The 19705-nt window shown below is 46.6% G+C and overlaps 1 protein-coding gene across 1 annotated transcript in view; it reads right to left on the reverse strand.

Annotated features, from left to right (window-relative positions):
- The window catches only part of MSI2 (musashi RNA binding protein 2), a 247878-nt gene that overhangs the window by 142919 nt on the left and 85254 nt on the right, over positions 1–19705 (reverse strand). Inside the window, exon 3 of the mRNA XM_014964982.1 lies at positions 13383–13475. Within this exon, the coding sequence (XP_014820468.1) occupies positions 13383–13475 (93 nt within the window). The remainder of the gene's footprint in view (positions 1–13382; positions 13476–19705) is intronic.

The following is a 19705-nucleotide window of genomic DNA, read 5'->3' on the forward strand; positions in this document are numbered from 1 at the left end:
GTATCTGCTCCGTATTATCAGACAACATCTGATTTTTGTTCCTTCTCTTTTGTTTTCATTTTCAGAGGTTTATTTTTGAAAGAGGGCTATGTAACAGGGCCTCTTCCATTTCAGGAAAAGTAAACAAAATCCTTTGCAGGGAGGCTCGGGGCTGAGGGAACAAAGCCAGCTACGCTGAACCGTACGGAGGTGAATTTATTTGTCATCGTTTGGTATCGCAGCAGCGCCGTGACTTTGATCAAGGTCATGGCAAGGTGCTGCTCACAGACACGCTCGCTCCCCCGCAGGAGAGCCTGCAGGCACGGCAGCAGTAGGAAACCCACACCATTAGTCCCAGATTTTGGGTGGGGACCTGAAGGAGACCAAAATAACAGCAACTCAGTGCCACGTTTGCAAAGCTGCGTTCCCAAACTGTGGTGCCAAAGCAGCCATAACCCCATCTTTCTCCTCTGGAGACCACACCAGCTCAAAAACATCACCTTTCCTCAGCACTAACTTACCTAAACTCAGCAAAAAATCTCAGCACCAGCAGTGCAAAGCCCAGAACGACGTCTTTCCAGGGCCAAAAGCAACCAAGTCACCGTGGAGGATCCATCAAATCCTGAGCAGTTTTAGAGCTAATACCCAAACGCAGAGAAACCATAGGTACAGAGGATTTGGTGGGACCTCTAGGACTTCCTGGGATAACCTGGCTTTCTTATTTGGGATAGCTACAGGCCATGGCCTGCTGCTAAGACCAAGGTCCCTGCAAGAGCTTCTGTGCCACGCCAAGGCTCATTCCCTGGGTACAGACACGCTCTTAAACACAAGAAATATTAGAGTGGATTCTTAAGAGTAGGAGAACCCTAAGAAAGTCCTCTCAACAAGAGGACTGGACCCTGCTGGAGCTGGGCTTTGTCCAGAGCATTCAGGAATAGGAAATGAAACAGACAGGAGAGAGGCCAATAACTTCTCCAGCTTGGTGGGGACAGGAGGCAAGCACGATAAATATTTAAGTTCCTGCTTATTAGGAAATGCCTGGCAAATAACGTGAAGCCTGAAGGGGGTGTTAAAGAGAAGCGTATTCAGTGTTAGGGGAAAGTTAATGAGAAGCTGTAACCATTATGTATGTATCATATATGGAAAACTAGGTGAGGCCCCTATGGACCACTATATACCGCACGAAACTTTATGGACAATGTAATGCATTATTTTTAATGACTCCCTTGCCTACTTCAGGCCCTGGAAACCAAGAAGAGCTTGCCTGGCTTCCTGGTGGTGTTTTAGCAATGACACCTTGCTTGTTGCTCGATTGCTGCGTTGTTTTAATGAGAAATAATTGGGTTACTTTCCAAGATTCCACCAAGGCGACAGGCACTGAACACAAAGTGAGGAAGTTGCTGCTGTGTCGCAGCGCTCTTCACGTCCTCTGCCTTCCAGAGGGCTACCTCCCCTGGTAAACCATTTATCTGCAAATATGCCCGCAAAAACATTGGCACTTCTGCTAGTTCAAGTTTGCATTGTCATCATCCATCTCCAGGGAGAGCCAGGCCACAGAAATAACCAGCTGCAACATCACAACGATTGCCCCTGCAGGAGATGTATATAATGAAAATTGAAAGCTGCAGGATGAACTTCTTACATACTTGTCCTTTTGGTTTATTCATCAGAAATAATTATCTGTGCTCACATTCACAGGAGCACATACTTTATGATGTACATTAAAATTTAATGGATTTTTAATAATACTGTAACTACAGCAGAAGCTGAAAAAAAAAAGCCAGACATTAAACCATATGTGCTGTGTTGGTGGGTAAATGGTGTTGAGCAAACATCAACAACATGTAACCAGTTTAGCATCAGCGACGGGAGGAAGGAACTGCTACTTCCAGCATTTGAAAAGCGTAGTCATCTCTAATCCTCAACATTCAGCTTAAAATCTCCTTCAGTAACAGAATTAGCGTGTGCGTCAAATGATCAACTGTGAGTTCTGAGTTTCAGGCCCTGGCAGGTGACCCTCAGGCTCTGACAAGTGTCCAAACTCCCCGATTTAATTCCTCCACCTCTGCGAGGGAGAGAAGGAACACGAATGCACCCCACGACGGGGGCAGGGGAATGCGTCTGAATTCTGATTCCCGTTGTGCCAATTAAAGTTGTCCTGGTACTTTATGAAGCTATCGACCCCTATTCCTTAAGCACGGCAGAAATCACTGCTCCAGCAGCAGAGTGACACTCTAAACACTCTCCTCAGAAGCCACTCCGCAGCTAACGAGTCGGTGCAAAGCATCACCGTGTCACCAACACTTGGGCTGACATCTATTTATAGCCTAAGAAATTATATACGTGGTGTCCCCACCAACAGTGACACATCTTCATTCAGGCATGAGTCACCTATTCACAAGCACGCTTCCAAAAATAAATCCTATTTACCAGAATTAAATTCTACACGCTCAGGAGAAAAAATGTGTCCTTAAAACAAGAGGAAAAAAGGCGTGTTAGAAAAACCAAACAACAGCCAAGAAGCGCTGAAGCCTCCAGGCTGCAGGTCCCCGGGTTCCCTACCCTCCCGCTGAGGCTGGACACGTTTAAGACAGAACAATGAAGATGGTGGTACATTGTCATTACAAACCCCTGCCAAGGTCACCGGGGCGCTCCCCTCCGAAAGGAACCATCCAGAACATTCTTGGCGACGGGCGCTTTGCAGAAATAGTAAGTCTATTGCAGTTATTAGAGAGAACAGACAGAGCCAGCGCCAAGTAATCCCAGAAAATGTAGTGTTAAATAGAGGGTTCAAACCACAAAGCTGTTGATGGGGAATGTTAAAAATGTCAGCGTGGCTGAAAGACACTCGCCAGCGGTGAATGTCAAGTAGCGAGCTACTGTTCAGCAGATGCGGTAAAAAACCCGCGCGGGCGCTCGGGTAACGGGGCCGGCGCCGCCGCCGCCGATACAAATTACATCCAGAAAGCAAAGAAATAAACGGAGAAATAAATAAATAATGCGAAAAAAAAATGGAACAAGTTCAAACTTCTTTTATAGTAATAGTCTCCAGTTGAGCATAATCGCCAAAGCCATAGTGATAAGATTGCCAAAACTAGACAAACATCTGTGAGATGAATTCCTCTCCGAGGGGAAGCCAACAGCTTGTTATCATTAAAGAGGCAATGCTCTCCCCGCGTTTGAACTGCGGGCCGCCTTGTTACTGCGCTCGCCGAGGCAATCGCACCAGATGTTGGCAGCCGGCTTCAGATGGATGACAAGCACCTGCTGGTGGGGAAATTAAACGCTCGTCGGCCTCCTCTCCTTCGGGGGAGGGTGGGCCGGGAGGGGAAGAGGGGGGAGTGGTGACGGCTGACCCTCGGAAATAAACCTATTTATGCAAAGTGACAGTAAGTGCTGGTTTTGCCAAGCGGGGAAGCGGGGTGGAAATTCGCTGGATCTCTTCCATTGCCCCCGGCGAAATCTGCTCCCACCCTCCCAGGCCTGACAATTAACACGGCAACGATCTGAACTGGCTCAAACCACTCATCAGAGTAACAGAGTCAACAGAGGGACCCTTCTCCTGAAAAGCCACCGCTCGAGCAGAGTCAATCCCCCGCAAGTGGCCACAGAGGCTCTGCCACAAGCCCACTTGCCCACTGGCCACCAGCAGAGTGAGCCTCCAGCCCAGCACCTTCAGGCAAGGCAGACTCAGACACTCGGTAAGGCCAACACTAAAATAAACAGGTGCTCGAAGGGGAACCTTTGCTCAGATCTAAAAATCAGTGTCCTGGAAGAGGGGTGCGAACGTGACCCCGCTGTCAGCGCCCACCGGCGGGACGGGGACCTGCCTCACCGCTTCCTTCAGAGCAGCCTCTCTCAGCAAAGGTCCCGATGGGCACCACGACTCAGGGTAAAAAAAGGAAACACAGAGCAGCTTCCTCTCTGATGGACTTGTCAGGGTTTTCAGCCTTCTGTGAAAAGGAAGGCTGCAAAATGTGAACTCCTTCTATACGAGCAATCATTTCTTTACGAGAGATCCAATACTCCGACTCCCTCAAACTTCCCCAGTGAAAGCCTTACAGCAATGAAATATATTTTGTGAGATGTTCCACCAGCATTTCAACAACATTCTGCCCTGGACAGCAAGTTGAAAACCCCACAGTTAATTCCTTTCCACCCCAAGCCCCTTGCCAATGTCCCTGACAGAGACGGTGTTTCCTTGATCTGAACTGGCCACATGCATTTTAGGTACCCTTCAGATTAAGAGGCAGTTAATCCTCATTCTGCTTAGATTATCTTAATTGGCTCTTCATTTGAGCTACTTTGCCCTTGTCCCCGTTTCTGAAGTTATATTTATACATACATCTACTGTACGACACACACCCCCCTCTCAGGGCTGGCACGTGCTCCCGGGCACTGGACCATCATCCATAGACTGATGGCCACCAACCTGCCACCGGTCCACTGCTTCCAAAACATGCTCAGGGACATCTTTTCCCCAGAAAATAAAACACTTAAATTCCTCTATAAGAGATAAACATGTGTAAGACAGACATCAAATTAATTTCGTATTCTACCCCTGCAGAATTAGCGTAAGTTTAATTAAACTGGTCATACCTCAATACTGCACGTGGGAACAAATCTCAGCTATTTCACCTCTAGGACTGACTGGGAACGGTCCTGGGGGTTTTTAGCACCCCGATGGAAAAGCACAGGAATAAATAAAAAAGAACAAGCACGCAAACAAAACATGAACCACCAGGGTCTGCACAGAACCCCCACTTTAAAAAATGATTTTGATGGAAGAAGTTTTCCGTCAGAAAAATCTAAGTCTTTAAAAATCCAGCTGGAGCTCAAACCAGGAATTTCCTTAACACTGTACAACCAGGTGAAAGACAGACCCGGCTGGAACAACTGCTTGAAGGTGGTACGACTTCCACCATTTCCACATGGAAAAAATGTTATTACACCTCCTTGCAGCAAAGTGTGCTTTATTTTTCCGCATTTGGAACAATTTGTATGAAGTTCCTCGTGGATACTTTTACAAGTCCTTTTCTTAAGGGCCCAGACTTGGAGCTGCATTTAAAAAAATCCTTACGTTTCACATCCTGTCACTCCGTATGGGTGCACTTATTATGGAGTAGGATGACACTGATCAAACTCTTACTCTCCAATCAATTATGATTTAACTGGCTCACTTCAGCTGAAGAGCCTACCCCAAACTCCTGAGCAGTACAGCGCAGGCTTCAATCACAACATACAAAGTTTTAAATAACTGCTGCTATTTTTCCATTCAAAAAACAACGTCAAATTGTGAGTTTCCCCAAGGCAAAGCTCTGGCACCCTCAGCTGCAGCCACTCAAAGAAGAGCAGAGATGCTCTGGACTCAGGTTATCCCCGGGATGGACGGCAGGAGCGGTGCCTGCATTTATAAATACCTGCCTGCAGAGCCCAGGAGGCTGCACTTCAAGATTCAAAGTGGAATCTGATGCAATTTCATGGCATATACTGGAAATATCTATCAGAAAACTTTACCTGGCTCGTATCGCTGTGGTTTCACTGAACTTTTAGAGTTGGAAGGGACCATAGAGATCATCTAGTCCAACTCCCCTGCTGAAGCAGGATTGCCTAGAGCATGTTAGAGTGTGTTACTCAGGACAGCATCCAGGTGATTCTTGGAAGAGCGGCAGAGAAGGGGGCTTCACCCACTCCCTGCTCAGCCCCTTCCAGGCCTCTGCCACCCTCACCAGTAAGAAGTTTTTTCTCATATTTGAGTGGAACCAAATGCTACCAAAGAGATGTTACCAAATATGATTAAGTAAATTTGTTAGGTATTTTATATAGCCTATTGCATTTGTATAAAATAAAAAGTGAGGGTGAAAAATCAAAATTTACTTTCTTGGGGCCTCAAAAAAGATACAGGTCATTTTCATGGGCTTGGCTCAGTTGCAAAACTGCTACACAGATACTACAAACAAACACTCACACACCTGCTGGAGGAGGAAACACAAATATTTTCTTACAACTCTTTTATCCCCAAACACAGCTCTGGTTGGTTACTGATTTCATTCAGGCTCTTGGTGGGATTTTGGGTCCCCAATGGTGTATCGGACTCTGCAAGCAGGGGATCAGCGCTGCCCCCCTTCCCTTACTGAAGTATGTGAGACAGAACACAGGGCACTGGACATAACCTTATTCCAAAAAAAAAATTTAAAAAAGATATAGCAGAACTGTCTTAAAACAAATACATTTTAAAGAAGGGTGCAGGCCCTGCCCTTTGGGCTCCGAGGAGCTGGGATGCTCCAGCTGTTGGCATAGCGATGCCAGGAGCGTTGGTGTATTTACATGTCCCACACCCTGCAGACGTCACCAAGAGGGCAAGGCAAGGTGGGATGGAGCAGCATTTAAAAAATCCTTACGTTTCACATCCTGGCTGGCACGGTGGGAAGCAGCAGAGAGATGCTCAGGGCCCCGACTGGCCACCACCACTACCCCATCTCACACGGGCTGTGACATTACAGCACAAAAGCTTCCGTGCCGGTTCGTTTAACCAGAGTAGAAAAGGAAATAAAACTTGTCCTTCAAACTTCTGCTGAGTTCTGATACAGCCCTTCCTGCCCACAAATCCTGCCTTAACGTTTCCTCTTTTCATAAAATCCAGGTAGAAACCAACATCTAATTTATAACAAAACCACTTCCACAAAACATATGTCTTATTACAGACCACCTAAAAACTGACTTCCTGTGTACAACTTTTTATCGGCAGAATGAAAACACTGACTTGTTTTTAAGCAACGACCAAGTTTGTCAGTTTGTTTAAAAAAAAAAAAAGAAAAAGAAAAAAGAAAAGAGCATGCGTGGGAGGGAGAAGAAAAAAGAAAAAGTGCTTTAGGCCATGCGGGACCACTATATCCCAGATCCTTTTGTCACACGCCAAAGCAAAAATTTAAAGGAACATTCATTATCCTTGGGAGTATCATGGACATTCAAACATGGAAATCCAGAAATACTGGAAAAAGCACAAGTGAAGGGCAGAGGCAGCAGCACTGTTCCGTGTTACTGTCATGATGGAGCAGCCCCCGCAAACTGTTTTTCATTGTCCCAAACTCACCAGAAGCTGCCAGCGATGACGTGTTTGTCTGCTACTTGCTCTCTGTTAAGGAGGTGCAATGACTCCAGTTAAAGCAGCTTCTCCCGAGGTACCCCCAGGTAACTCAGAAAGAAGAATATCACGAGTTTCGTGCTCTCTCACACCAGGTCTAGAGCTCAGATCGCTTTGGAAGGGCACAGCGAGGTCAGCAGCAGTTAAAAAAATGCCACCGCACTCTCTATTTTACTGCATCTTACAAATGTTTCGGGAACTCCGGCTATTACGGACTAGAATGTAAATAAGAGTCCAAATCTGTCCCTTCATTTCCTAAAATGGAACCAATTCACAAATATTGAATCTGGAAATGCAGTGCTGACAAACGTGAAAGGCTAACGGCTTCTCAAACCGAAAAATTACTTTTTCTCAAAGCAAACACTTCAAGAATAGACCATCCATGTATCCTATTGACCATTAAATCTACAGATCAATGTCCAACAGATGTAACAATACATTCAAACTGTATGCCAGGTCTAAATTAACTAAGCTTTCACTTTCATACAAGCAAAATTCCTTGCACCTCCTGACTCTGGCCTCAGCCCCAGCTCCACGAAGGCTTCCAAATCCCCCCAAAATGAACCCATGGGGAGAAAAGCACCTTTTCTCATGCTAACAACTCTATTGTAATAACATCTTCGGAGGCCATACTGGAGGTCTCCGGGAAAAGTAAACCACTGGAGTGCTTAATGCTGCATGGGCACGTTAACTCCTTCCCCCCCAGCCAGCCTCACCAAACAAGGAGGGCTTTTCTCTCTCGATTTATTTTTCCCCAGCTGTTGGAGGGGAGAGCAAGTAGGGAGCAAGTTACACAAACCACCCGATGGGGCTGAAATCCTCAGCATGGATCACACCTCCTTCCCTCTCCCGCCACACTCGGAGAGAGCAGAGGGACTTTATTACAAAAGATTAGTTTTGCAAAGGTTAAACCGGACATTATTTGTGCTGCTGCCCCGTGTCGCAAGGTGTGACACCGTACAGCCACGGAAGGGAATCCTCCTCCTCACGTTTTCCTGCCCACAGCCACGCTGGTGTCCAGGGAGAAGATGCCTGGCTCCGGTACAGGGCTGATGAGTCGCTCTCCTCCCCTGGCAAGTCATGGCCACGAAGGAAGAGGTGAGAAAATTACAAGTTTTCAAAAGCTCAACAGTTTCCCAGAAAAAAAACAAAAACACCACCACCATCAGAAGCTAGATATTATTATTCCACCGGTCTGTTCTGCATCTCACAGGAAATAACAAGTGACTGTACAAAACGCTTCGGAGCCAGAGAGGTAATTCAGAAACTCTGTCTTATTTCAAAATTTCCAAACCTTAAAAGCCATTCCTGAGGAAACAACATATTCCAAGCAAAAGCTGAAACATGCCTACAATTTGTCTGGGGGACCTCGTGGCAAGCCAGAACAGAAAACAGAATTAATACATACTGGTCTGTTCCAATTTCATCTGAAAATTTAAAATAAAAAGCAAATGCAATAGCCCCCTTCCCTAAGAGTCATTTTAGGAAAAAAAAAAAGAAAGAAAAAATGTAGAGCCAATAGAGATTTTCATCAGCTGGGGCCACCAACACCAGCACTGCTTTTCTAGCAGTTTGAAATAACAATATGCAAAAATATTGTTTGTCCACAAAACTATTTCACACATCTCCTTTAAAAAACACCATTCTTTTCCAAAAAAAGTCTAAATTTAAATGTATCCTCTCCCACACAAGAAAACATTATTTTTCTACAGTCATACATGGGCTGATCCAATCACTCAAGACAACTGGAATGTACTTCTTCCATCCCTCTGCTCCCATCCCGCTGGAAAGGGGCTGGAAGGACACAGCAGCTTCTTCATTCAAAGGGCTGTTCCCACCAAGACTGATACAGAATTCTAGTAAGAAGATTTTTACTCAGAATTCTGTTTCAATGATTGGGTCTAAAAGTGCACACCTGGAGCCCAATCCCATTAATGTGTCAATTTTAGACCTGGAGCCCAATCCCATTAATGTGTCAATTACTGAGCACACGCAATCGTTTGGATCCATCAGCTTCTCCAGGAATCACAGAATCTCATGGGGTTGGAAGGGACCTCTGGAGATCATCCAGTCTAACCCCCTGCCAGAGCAGGGCCACCCAGAGCAGGTCCCACAGGAACGTGTCCAGGCAGGTTTGGAATGTCTCCATTTTGAATGCCTCCAACCCACACCTTGGGCCTGGTCGCACCCCACCAAGCTGGACTCAACGCCAGGGCACTGAAAGGGTTAAAATCCCATGTCAAACAGCAAGTCCTGGCTGGGGACCAGAAGGGACATGGGAACCAGGGCAGCTGAGCCATAAAGGCCTTATTGTAGCAGCCCACTGGATTGGAAATGACTTGTAGGCCTAATGAAACAAAACTTTGGCAGTAAAACAGAATGAAAGGAATGAGACAATAAGAGAGAGGAACAAAGGGAGCAGAGTTGTTTCAGCTTAGGAAAATAAGCTCACTTTGTTGTTGGGAAAAGCCAAAGCCGATTAGGATAAACCAATGACTAGGCATAAGTCTTCCAAACTAATTACACAGTTCGCCATGTGAAGTATAATTGCAAGTCGCAAAATAAGGACTACACCACTTTCACAGGAGCTCCATAAAGGAAGCATTACCTAGTAAAAAATGAACCCTAAGAAGCCCCTTATCATCAGTCACTTGCAGCTTAAAAGGTGCAGAACACGCACATCCCGAGAGAAGTGCAGTTCATTGGCATCCGGGGGCTTTCTGCTGCTGGTCACCGTCCTCTGGGTGAGGCTTTAAGAGGCCGTCTTTTCCTTTTTAAAATGATACCAGAAGCCTTAAATGCTCCAATATGTCCTGATCTCAGACAGCACTGTTTCTCTCACACTTCCAGAAAGGGGTAGAGCAGTCAGGTCCTCGGGCAGAGCCCTGCTGGTGGCTCTGGTGCTGGTGGCCTCTCCAGGGGCAGGAGGACAGACCCTTCCCTTCAGACCTCTGCACTTCTAATGCTTCCCCATTCAAATTCTTTTAAAACTTGGTCTCCACGGCCAGCTATTCACATGTCAGCACGGGGACAATGCTGCAGACCCTGGACGGGTTAACGCTGCCGACAAACTCGTTTTGTTTGTAAGAATGTTTGAAACATCTTTGAAACAACAGAGGATCACAGAAACAACTTCATCAGACTGTCAGCACTAGGTAGTAAGACAATGGATTATTTTTTTCTTCTGATTGTAAACGGTTATGGCTTGGTTTGGAGTTTCACTTTCCTGGATCATCCTCCTCACATTTCTCCTGTGGATCCCACCCCCTGAAGGCACTGGAAGGAGAAGACTCGACCCCAAACTCTCGCCCAGATATTCCTCCCACCAGCTGCCACCTCAGCCCCGCTCCCTGCCCTTTGCACCCCACTGAGAGCCCCCTCCCCAGCACCCTGACCCCCAACCAAGCCTCTCTGGGGAGCCCCCCAACAACTGCACGAGTTCAGGCTGAGCACCACCAGCTCTAAGCATTCAGCAGTCACGAGGCTGGTAATTCCACGGCTTCGTGCTCGTTCTGTTAAACCTTTTGGCTTCACCCAGGTAATTTCTCCCAGTCTTCCCCTACAGGCTGCAGCAGCCAGGGATGCCCGTCTCCGCAAAATGAAAGCTGGGGCTCACACAGAGCCCAGGCTTTACAGAAAGAAACAATAATCACTATCAGGAATTTCACAATCTAAGTCTCAGGAGTTATCATTACCACGTACTTTGGTGCTCTAACGGGCAGGCATTTTCACGGGTGAAGTCGGGGAAGAGGGTTTATTAAAGCAATCGCCTTTTTGTTGGAGAAAAAGGTTCCGGCATTTACTTTTCAAAAAGCTGCAGTTTCAAATTCAATACTTCAGGCCCTTTGCTGCCAACTGCGGGTCAGCGAGCGAGTCCGCCCGGCCCCAGAGCTGGTCTTGTTCTAACCACGTCATGTATTTTGAGAGCTACCTCCAGTTACCAAAACAACCTCCCCTGGTTGCAAAGCTCTTCTCTGCAGCAAGTACAAACAGGATTTCAAGAATCACAGCAGTAGGTAAGCAATTTTTTCCACACCAATAAGTAAGCTCAGCATTTCAAAGAGCAAGTCACCTGAGATGCTCTTATCAAATATGGGCGGCTCCTCTGCACGTTAATTATGCAATGCAATTTTCTTTATTTTAAGAAAGCGCTAAGCAAATATAAACCCTGCCAATCGATCTCGATGCATTGTTTGCACCGTAATGGCTGGACTGGAGAGCAAGGGCTTGTGTGCCAAGCAGGGGACAGATGTGCCACCAGTCCCTGCCCCAAAGAGCTCGCAACCTGAGCGAGGAAGTCAAGGAGAAGTGGGGAGGAGGAATCGAGGAGGAGAGGGAAGCAGCTCCTACAGGGCCCCAGAGCTGGGTCACTGTATCTGAACACAGCATCCCACCCACTGCAGTGGACTAACGAGTCTTCTAATTTAGCTGGACCACAACTCTCCATTTCCTGGAGTCATCTTCTCCCAGCCAGAGCCCTGGAGAGCATCACCTCAAAACACCCCACAAACCAAACTGTCCCAGCTGATGAGCAGCAAAGTGTGGTGGAGAGACCTGGAACGGCAGCACGCAGGTTGAGTCACGGTGACACAGCCACAAAGGCTCTCCTCCAGAACACCACCGACTTCACCAAACTCATCTCCTTTTGGCAAGCTAGAACAGGGAAGCATGAAACAGGGGAGCAACTAGAAAAGGTCACCGAGCGTCGCGAGCCTGAGTCGTACAGGAGCTGAGCTCTAACGACGGGACCTTGCAGCCTCAGCAGGACGTAGCCCCTACGGCCAGCAAATATTTTCAGTGCCTTAATTTTTTAGCCTTCAAATTAAGACACTTGGAAAAAAAAAAAAAAAATATCTGATTTTCCAGAAGTACTGCCTTTGGGAAGCCAGAGCTCTTTTAAACTGTCTCAAGACAGGCAGAGCACGGAAGCAGGAACTGAAGCGTCCCGAATCGCTAGTCACTACTGAAAAATGCAGCCTGGTTGTCTGCATTCTCAGGGACTGTAAAATTGCAAGCATGAAACTACCAGATGGTGAAATTAAAAAGGCTATATTAAGACAGCATCCAGACAATATGCAAAGTGCTTATATTGAAACTATTATTAACTTCAAAAATACAGGTTAGAAGAGTTCTGCAATTAGAAGTAACTACAGAAGAAACATCCAAAAGCTCATGTAATCCTTTAATAAAAGGCTCAGCAGGCTGTAAACATCCTGCCGGAATCGAAGATTATTATTGAAAATAAAATGAATGGTTTGCAAAACAACTATCAATCCAGCACAGGAACAATTTATAAACTCCCCTCCTTCAGCCCTCAACAAAATACTGCCTGGCCAAGGCTTTTCAGGGAAGATGAAAGAAACATAAACTAACTACGAGGAATGGGAGCTGCTTGGCTTGGGACATCCTGCTGTGTCCTCACGCAATCGTGTGTCTAAATCATCAACTGATGCCCTCTGAAGGACAGGAATCGAGCTGTACAGAGCCCCACGGACACTGGGGTCTCCATGGAAGGTGGTATCACAAACTGCACTCAAAGCAGATGGCTCTGCAAGCTCTTCAGACTCCTAACCACGCAGCCAGGAGCCTTGGGGATGCAGGAAGCTCCATGGAAGCTCCATGGTGGCACTAAGCTGCAGCCAGGGGGTCTGAGCTGTTCCGTCACCGAGAAGACAATGCTGGAAATGTTCAGGTTTCCTTCCTTACATAAAGTTGTTTTTCTTTTTAATGATGTCAGGATTCTACACATGTTTCCAAAGGAACTTGCATAAGGACTTTTTAATAAGAAATTAAATAGATATTCTAGTGACTTCCCTATTACTCTTGCTATTCATATGGTTCCTTCAGGCATTTTCCCAACTTAATGAGCTCTCTCAAATAGGTCTGTCTGCTCCTTTCGCCACTGGAACCAGGGGTAAACAGAAGGCTGATTTTATGGAGTAGACAACTGTGTAATCATTCAGCTAAGGGTCAAATTCTTCCTGAACATACACAAATTCACCTCCCCGTGATTCTTTTTTCTCTAATGAAGGTAAACAGTGTCGGCAATGTCGTACACATACACATGCAACAAACGGAAAAGGAATCCAGAAGCGGTTACAGAGGCTTCGAGAAATTACACTGAAAGGCAAAAAACGTGGCCCTGCTTTGAACATGGGCCTCACTCCACTTTTGTTTTTCAAAACACACTTTAGAAAGAAAGGACAAAAAAAAGAAGAGGAATTCAAAATATGTAGCGCTCACTTGGGCAGGAACTTACCTTGCCAAACTGTTCAAAGTATTGCTTTACGTCTTCCACTACCGTGTTAGCCGATAATCCACCTACAAATATTTTCTTTGTTCTTGTGACCATCTGTAAGAAATTACAAGACAAGCAAAAGGTTTAACCAGATTATTTCAAACAGTATGTGGAGAAAAGAAATATTCTTCAGATGCCATCCCTAACCCAGTTAATGAGAATATTTCTTTACAAAAGCAATTCAGATTCTATTTGATTAGATACTTCTTTTTTTCTCTGCCTTGTTTTGGTTTTATTTGAGAAATGGCTGAGTAAAGGCACTCAATAACAACTCTAGCCCCCGGATATTTTTTTTTAATAAATGATTTTTATTGTGCGTCTCAATGCAAATATAAGTGAAAGAGGAGTCCAAGTGTCGTATCCTCATAGCTACTGTCTCAAAAAGACGTGCCATATCCCCCCCTTTTTTTTCCCAAAGACAGAGTGCATGCTCTTTGGCAGACAAAAGGTAATTACATCAAATCGAAGCGATGTGCTATTAAGGTTCCATGGATCAGTTTAAAAGGAATTTGTACAGTTACTTTAAAAATAATCAAATGACAAAAGACAGCAAGAGCTACCGCTGCGGTCCTCTGGCTGCCACAAAACGGGTTTTGGCTGAAATGCTCACAGTATTGCCATCCACTGGGGGGGTCAGGCCCTTCAGAAACCCCCTCCCACCCTCAGTGTTCCCAAAGACCCCGACGCACTACCAGCTCTTCTTCCAGACCCAAAGCCCCCCAGGTTTGACCCATACGAGGTAATGGGATGATGCTGGACTTTGGAGAAGGCACTATTAGATAACCCATTACCCATAACCCACAGAACGGCAGGATTCAGCCCAGGGACACAAACCACAATGGTGACAGGGGAAGATGGTGTCTTTGGTGGCCCATCCCAAACCACCTGAGCCTTGAGGGCCACCTTAAACCATGGACAATGCTGTCATCATGCCCGGAGCAGGAACATCATCCCCATGAGGTTGGGCAGAGGGAAACACCCCAGCTTACAGCAGGCAATGTCCTTACACTGGAGACAACAACTAATTAGCCCTGCCAAGAAGAGGTGCTTTGATGTCAATGTTGCATGTTAACTCAAGAAACCCAGTGGGACTGTGCTATGGGGACAAGCTCAAAGCCTGTGCAGAGCCCAGACACCCAACAAGAACCCTGGAGTAACCCCAAATTCTCCCAGGGCAGAACAAATTAAACATCCCTCCCGCCTCCAGTGCCATTCAAACTAACCAGGGCAGATATTTCCCTCAATCGGCCCCGAACCAGGCTTTGCAGAGCTGCACTTTAGTGGTGGTTTTTTTTTTAAGTTAGGAAGAAAAGAGAGGGGGAAAAAAAAACAGTGTAAAAATTCAATTATTTTTTCCTGGCTGCAATCTAGGACTCCAAAATTGAAGCCCAAGCATATATTTTTCTGTAGAAAATTGTCATTTACAAATAAAGAATTGGCTAAAGCCGACTTGTAACTAAAGGATTTTGCAGGGCTGTCAAGAGCCCTCTGCCTGCCAGCATCTGATTTAAGATCAGGCCAAGCTTCTGTTGTCATACAAAAGAGAGAGGAAAGCAATTATTCTAAAGCAATATTTGAAATTATCATCATTTTTATATTTGACCAAGGAGGAAAGAAAAAGAGACCTACTTCTTTTAGAAGCAAGATTGAAGGTTGAAGAAAAAAAAGAAAAGGCGACTACTTTGTTTCAATAGCTTCAGTCAAAGAAAATATTGGTAATGACAAGCAAATTCACAACATTTTAATGCCTAGAGATGTGTTGCGAGCTGGGAAATGGTTTCAGAAATCAGCTCTTTGGTACAAAAGTGAAGCACAAAATTAAGTCTGCTTTTACAATCTCCGCTTTCCTGAAGAGACGGTTCGATGGCTTTGTTGTACGCGTTGCCCTCAGCCAAGGAGCAGAAGCGACGCGCCGCCCCCGCGATCCCTCCCGCCCCGGCGTGCCCCAACAGGGGATTTCTTCCACCCATGGCACGAGGCACCAACGTGCCCCCAGCTTGCCACGGGCTCACCCCACAGTCCTCTTCTCACCCCATCCACATGCCCCAGAGATGTCGTGGTGAGACACGCGGGTTTGGACCCAGTAAGATCTGGATGAGCACGGTGGGGATGGATGAATGAAGGCTGCTCACCATGATGGACTCGGGTTCAGCCCGGGCACCCAGGAGAGCCCCAGCAGAGGGGAGAAGCTGCCGTTGGTGCTGGAAGCACCATTTCTCTCTCCAACACCGGGGAAGTGGCTGTTTGCCGTCGACTTGTCTGTGCTGGTACAGCCCCACCAATTTTCAACTCTTAGATAACCACGACGGGACTGGGACCAGCTGGAAGCAAAGGCTCCAATGCCTGCTCTAACCTGCACATCCTCCCTCCTCAGCCAAGCGAGGAGTCCCAAGGCAGGGCTCCATCAGGGTGGGAGCCACGGAGCGTGTGGTCCTGCTCTGCTCCGAGCTCTGCATGGACCCACAGAGCCACGGAGCACGGGCAATTAGCTGAATGGTTAATGGCCAGAGGATTGCAAACACGCTAGCCAAACACGATGGGGCTCTTGAAAGATACACACACAAAAGTATTCACTAATTCCAGGATTTTACTACACCAGGGACACCTTCTGCCTAAATCAGGCACCGAATCACCAATAAAAGAGATTTTAGAGCACAACAAATTGCCAGGCCCAGGCACATTCACACACGAGTTCTGAGAAAACTGACATTAACTGGAAAGTCCCCCAAACTCTCACTGCAAACGGCTGCAGAGGCGCAGGAGGAGACCCCTATTTCTCCCTGAACCCCCCCAGAAGCTGCAGTCAGAGACAGGGCACCAGCACCCACCAGCTCCTGGTTCCCCCCGGTGAGCCATGTTCTAACATCTGATGTGACATTCCCCACCATCACCCCCCACGCCTGGCCTTGTTACAGGCACTGCAACAAAGGGTTAAAAAGTACTTAATGAAGTACACAGTGCTCTTTAATAAATATTAAAGATGACTAGTGATCAGGGGCACAAGGAACTGAGCCAACTGAAGTGTTTCTCTTTTAAAAATTAAAGGTTTTTTTAAAGCAAAGTTTCTCGTTTAGCTCAGAAAATAAATCCGCATATCTTTAACCAAAAAAAAAAACCCTACAATTTTACAAAAACATTAATGTATCTAAGAAAACCACTTATTGTAAAAAAAATAAAATAGTAAAACAAATATTCCAAAAGCTAGGAGTTCCCAGCCTGAAGTCCCTCCCATGGAAGTCACTGAGGATCTTTCTCTTTTCCTGTGAGTAACTTTGGAATCTGCTCTCTGGAGTTTGCCTGCAATGGGGGACCCCCAGGAGCAGCGAGAGGGAGCCCCTGGAGGGGTTCAGGGCCGGGTCCCTCAGACACCAGCTCCATCCCCTCTTGGCCTGGGGTGGGAACGGCCGCCTTTGGGTTAAGAGGAAGCGATTTGTGCGAATCAATCACAAACCCATGTTTTATGAATGACTCCAAGAGGTCACTCAGAAACCGCAATACTTCCAGCTTCGCCTCTTTGGTTTCCATTGGCAGTACAATATATCTATCACTCGCTATTGCAGGACTCTGCAAAAGGTAGATATTAAATGTTTTTGGAGCTTTTGTATACTGAAGGTGTCTCTCTCTCGCTGCAGAAGGAATCGACAGGGGAAAGGGAGATCTAATGCTGGTTATAAAGTCCATTAATTGTAAGTAGGGGCAGAATTGCTTTGTTTGTATACTCCGTTAGTGCTGCAGTTAATCAAACCGCATGTGACTACTACTGTGAGGAGTCATTCAAGGTTACAATCCCTTTATTGGCTTGGCTTTTGAAAAATACATTCGCCTTTGTGTTTGGAAACTGAGCAAACATTTCAGGTGGTACAGAAGCAGGAAAAAAAACAACCTTGCTTTAGGAAGACAAGGCTGCTGATTTTATGCCTGCTTTTTTGCAAGGTTGGAGTTTTATGGGTTTGGGGTGTATCAGGTAAAACTCCTCTAAACAACAGGCTGAAAATACAGCCTCTGGAAAAGAAAAATCTATGTGAGCTAAAACCAACCGACTGCAAAGTCAGAGCCTCCAGGTCTGTGCCCATTAACATCCCTGATGCTCACCTACCAACACCGGTCTTAGTCTTCCTGGTTTGTTTTTTTGCCCACACTGTAACTGTTTTATCATCACAACTATTAAAAATGAATAAAGGGGAACTTAAGCCAATGAAATATTTTGCAGAATTCCCAGAATTTCAACGCCTCAAGCAACAAGTATCCGCTGCCCTTTCCAGCCCAGCCAAGGCCCACCCTGTGCTGAACCCAGGAGTTACGTATTTGACTCCGGGGTAATGGCTTTGAGTGTCACTTCCCTGCTGTTCCTTACCCACCCTGCTGGGTTTTCTTTTGGTGTTCCCCCCCAGTTTGGGTGAAGAGCCCCTGGTGTGGGAGGTGGGGACGATGAGCACTTCCATCCAGGTAGCGCAGAGGAGGCTGAGCGTGTCGCTGGCAGGTTTAATTGCAATTAAAACACGTGTGCTCTGAACCCGGGCTGTCCAAAGGTGCAGTTAAAAAGGACCTGGGCAGATGCAGGAGGCAGCAGAGTCAGGAATGCCGGGATATTGTGTGTGGCATCACATCTTTGCTTGTGACAGGACAACTTTCTAACTGAGCAGGGCTCTGAAAGCAGGAGGCAGAGCCGGGGCCAAAGCAACACACGGGGGGGTCACAGAAACCCCTGAAATGGGCACAGGGGCTCAGCTCGGCCTGAGCCTCCTGGAATTCATTAAGGCTTTGCATCCTCAGCTTCTCAATAGGGTGGAAGTGGACTGGAGTACTAATAGTGAATCTGCATCGCAAATTGCTGAAATTAGCATTAATTTCAGATTAAACTAATTATGCATATATAACTGTTTTGCAGAGCGCTCTCCTCTCTCCGGTGCGATAGCACGTATCCGGGGGTGCACGCACATTCCAGCCTGCTCACCTCATCTGCAGCTTCACATTTCATCATTTCTAATGTATCCGCCTTCTAAATAGGTTTATAATTGGAAAAATCATCTTCGGTATATATGCTGAACTGCATTTTAAACCCCATTGTGTTGTACATTCAAACTACAGCATTACCTCTAATTAAAAACAACAATAACTCATGTAATAGGGGAAGTGATCTTGTTAACTAAATTGCCAGGCTTCTTTGGCAGAGCACAAACCATAAGCAAGAATTCTCCAGGTTTGGGGGTTTTTTTTGCCTCCAGGATCCTCACAGCAAGTTCCAAAAAAGCTATTAAAAAACAAACTGAAACATGATGCAAAGCCCACGATTTAAAAAAAAGCAGCAATTTCTGCAAACTGCCAACCCTTCGCCCTTCACCGAGGAAGGGACCCCCCCCAGGAGCCACCCCCTTCCCCAGAATTAGTGCCCGGCTGACAAACGATGCTCTGCCGAGCACCAGCCAGCAACTGTCCCACCTCCAGCTCCAGAAGGAGCTCAGTCCTGTGCAAAGGCAGCAGGGCTTTATGTGCCACGTACAACACGCTTAAGTATTCAAAATAGGATTTCAGCAGGACTTAAAGGGTGCAAATAGCTTGTGCCTGACCCCTGAGTAAGCGAATGTCATCCTGTGCGGAGCGAGCAGAGCTGCAGGAAAGTATGCAGGAATGAAAGAGCTCTTTAATCCAAACGAGCGGCACAGATTCCCAGCGGGGTAAATCAGTTCCCTTGATTTCTGCAGAAAATACAGATGGATTGTGTTCTCCCAGCCCATTCATAAATGAAACCGTTAACTTAGTCCCCGCTGCATTCCCCGTTTTTTTGGCTGTCTTTGGTTTATGCTGTTAACTTTGGGAGGGTCGGGTTTTGGCTGGTGTTTTCCTTTTCTCCCTCGATGACTATGGTATCAGCAGGAGGCAGAACACACAAAGTGATGTTTATGTGACAGATTGAATTGGCAGCGACCGCCAAAGCCATCCCTGGAGTTTCACAAGCCAGCCTGGCCTGGCTCCAGCACAGCCCTTCCTGGGCATCTTCCTGATGACGACGGCGTTTAACTCTCTCCTCTGCCCCCCAGGAGAACCAGCCCCTTGTTCCCCTCCCAGCACAGTTAAGCAATGGCAGCCCATCACAGGCCACAGCCACCCCCCAGGAAGGGGCCCTCCCCAGAAGAAGACCTCGCTGCCAGGGCAGGAGCATCCCTGGCACCTCCTCCTGCTCACCAGGGAGAGATGCTCCTGTAGGGGCACCACCACCAAGAGCTCCCTTCGTGGGAGATCCAATATCCTGAAAATTAGCCCCAGCTGTGAGAGCTCAGCATTTT

The sequence above is a fragment of the Calidris pugnax genome, unplaced genomic scaffold (assembly GCF_001431845.1).
Source record: "Calidris pugnax isolate Ruff unplaced genomic scaffold, ASM143184v1 scaffold45, whole genome shotgun sequence".
In the NCBI taxonomy this organism is placed as follows: domain Eukaryota; kingdom Metazoa; phylum Chordata; class Aves; order Charadriiformes; family Scolopacidae; genus Calidris; species Calidris pugnax.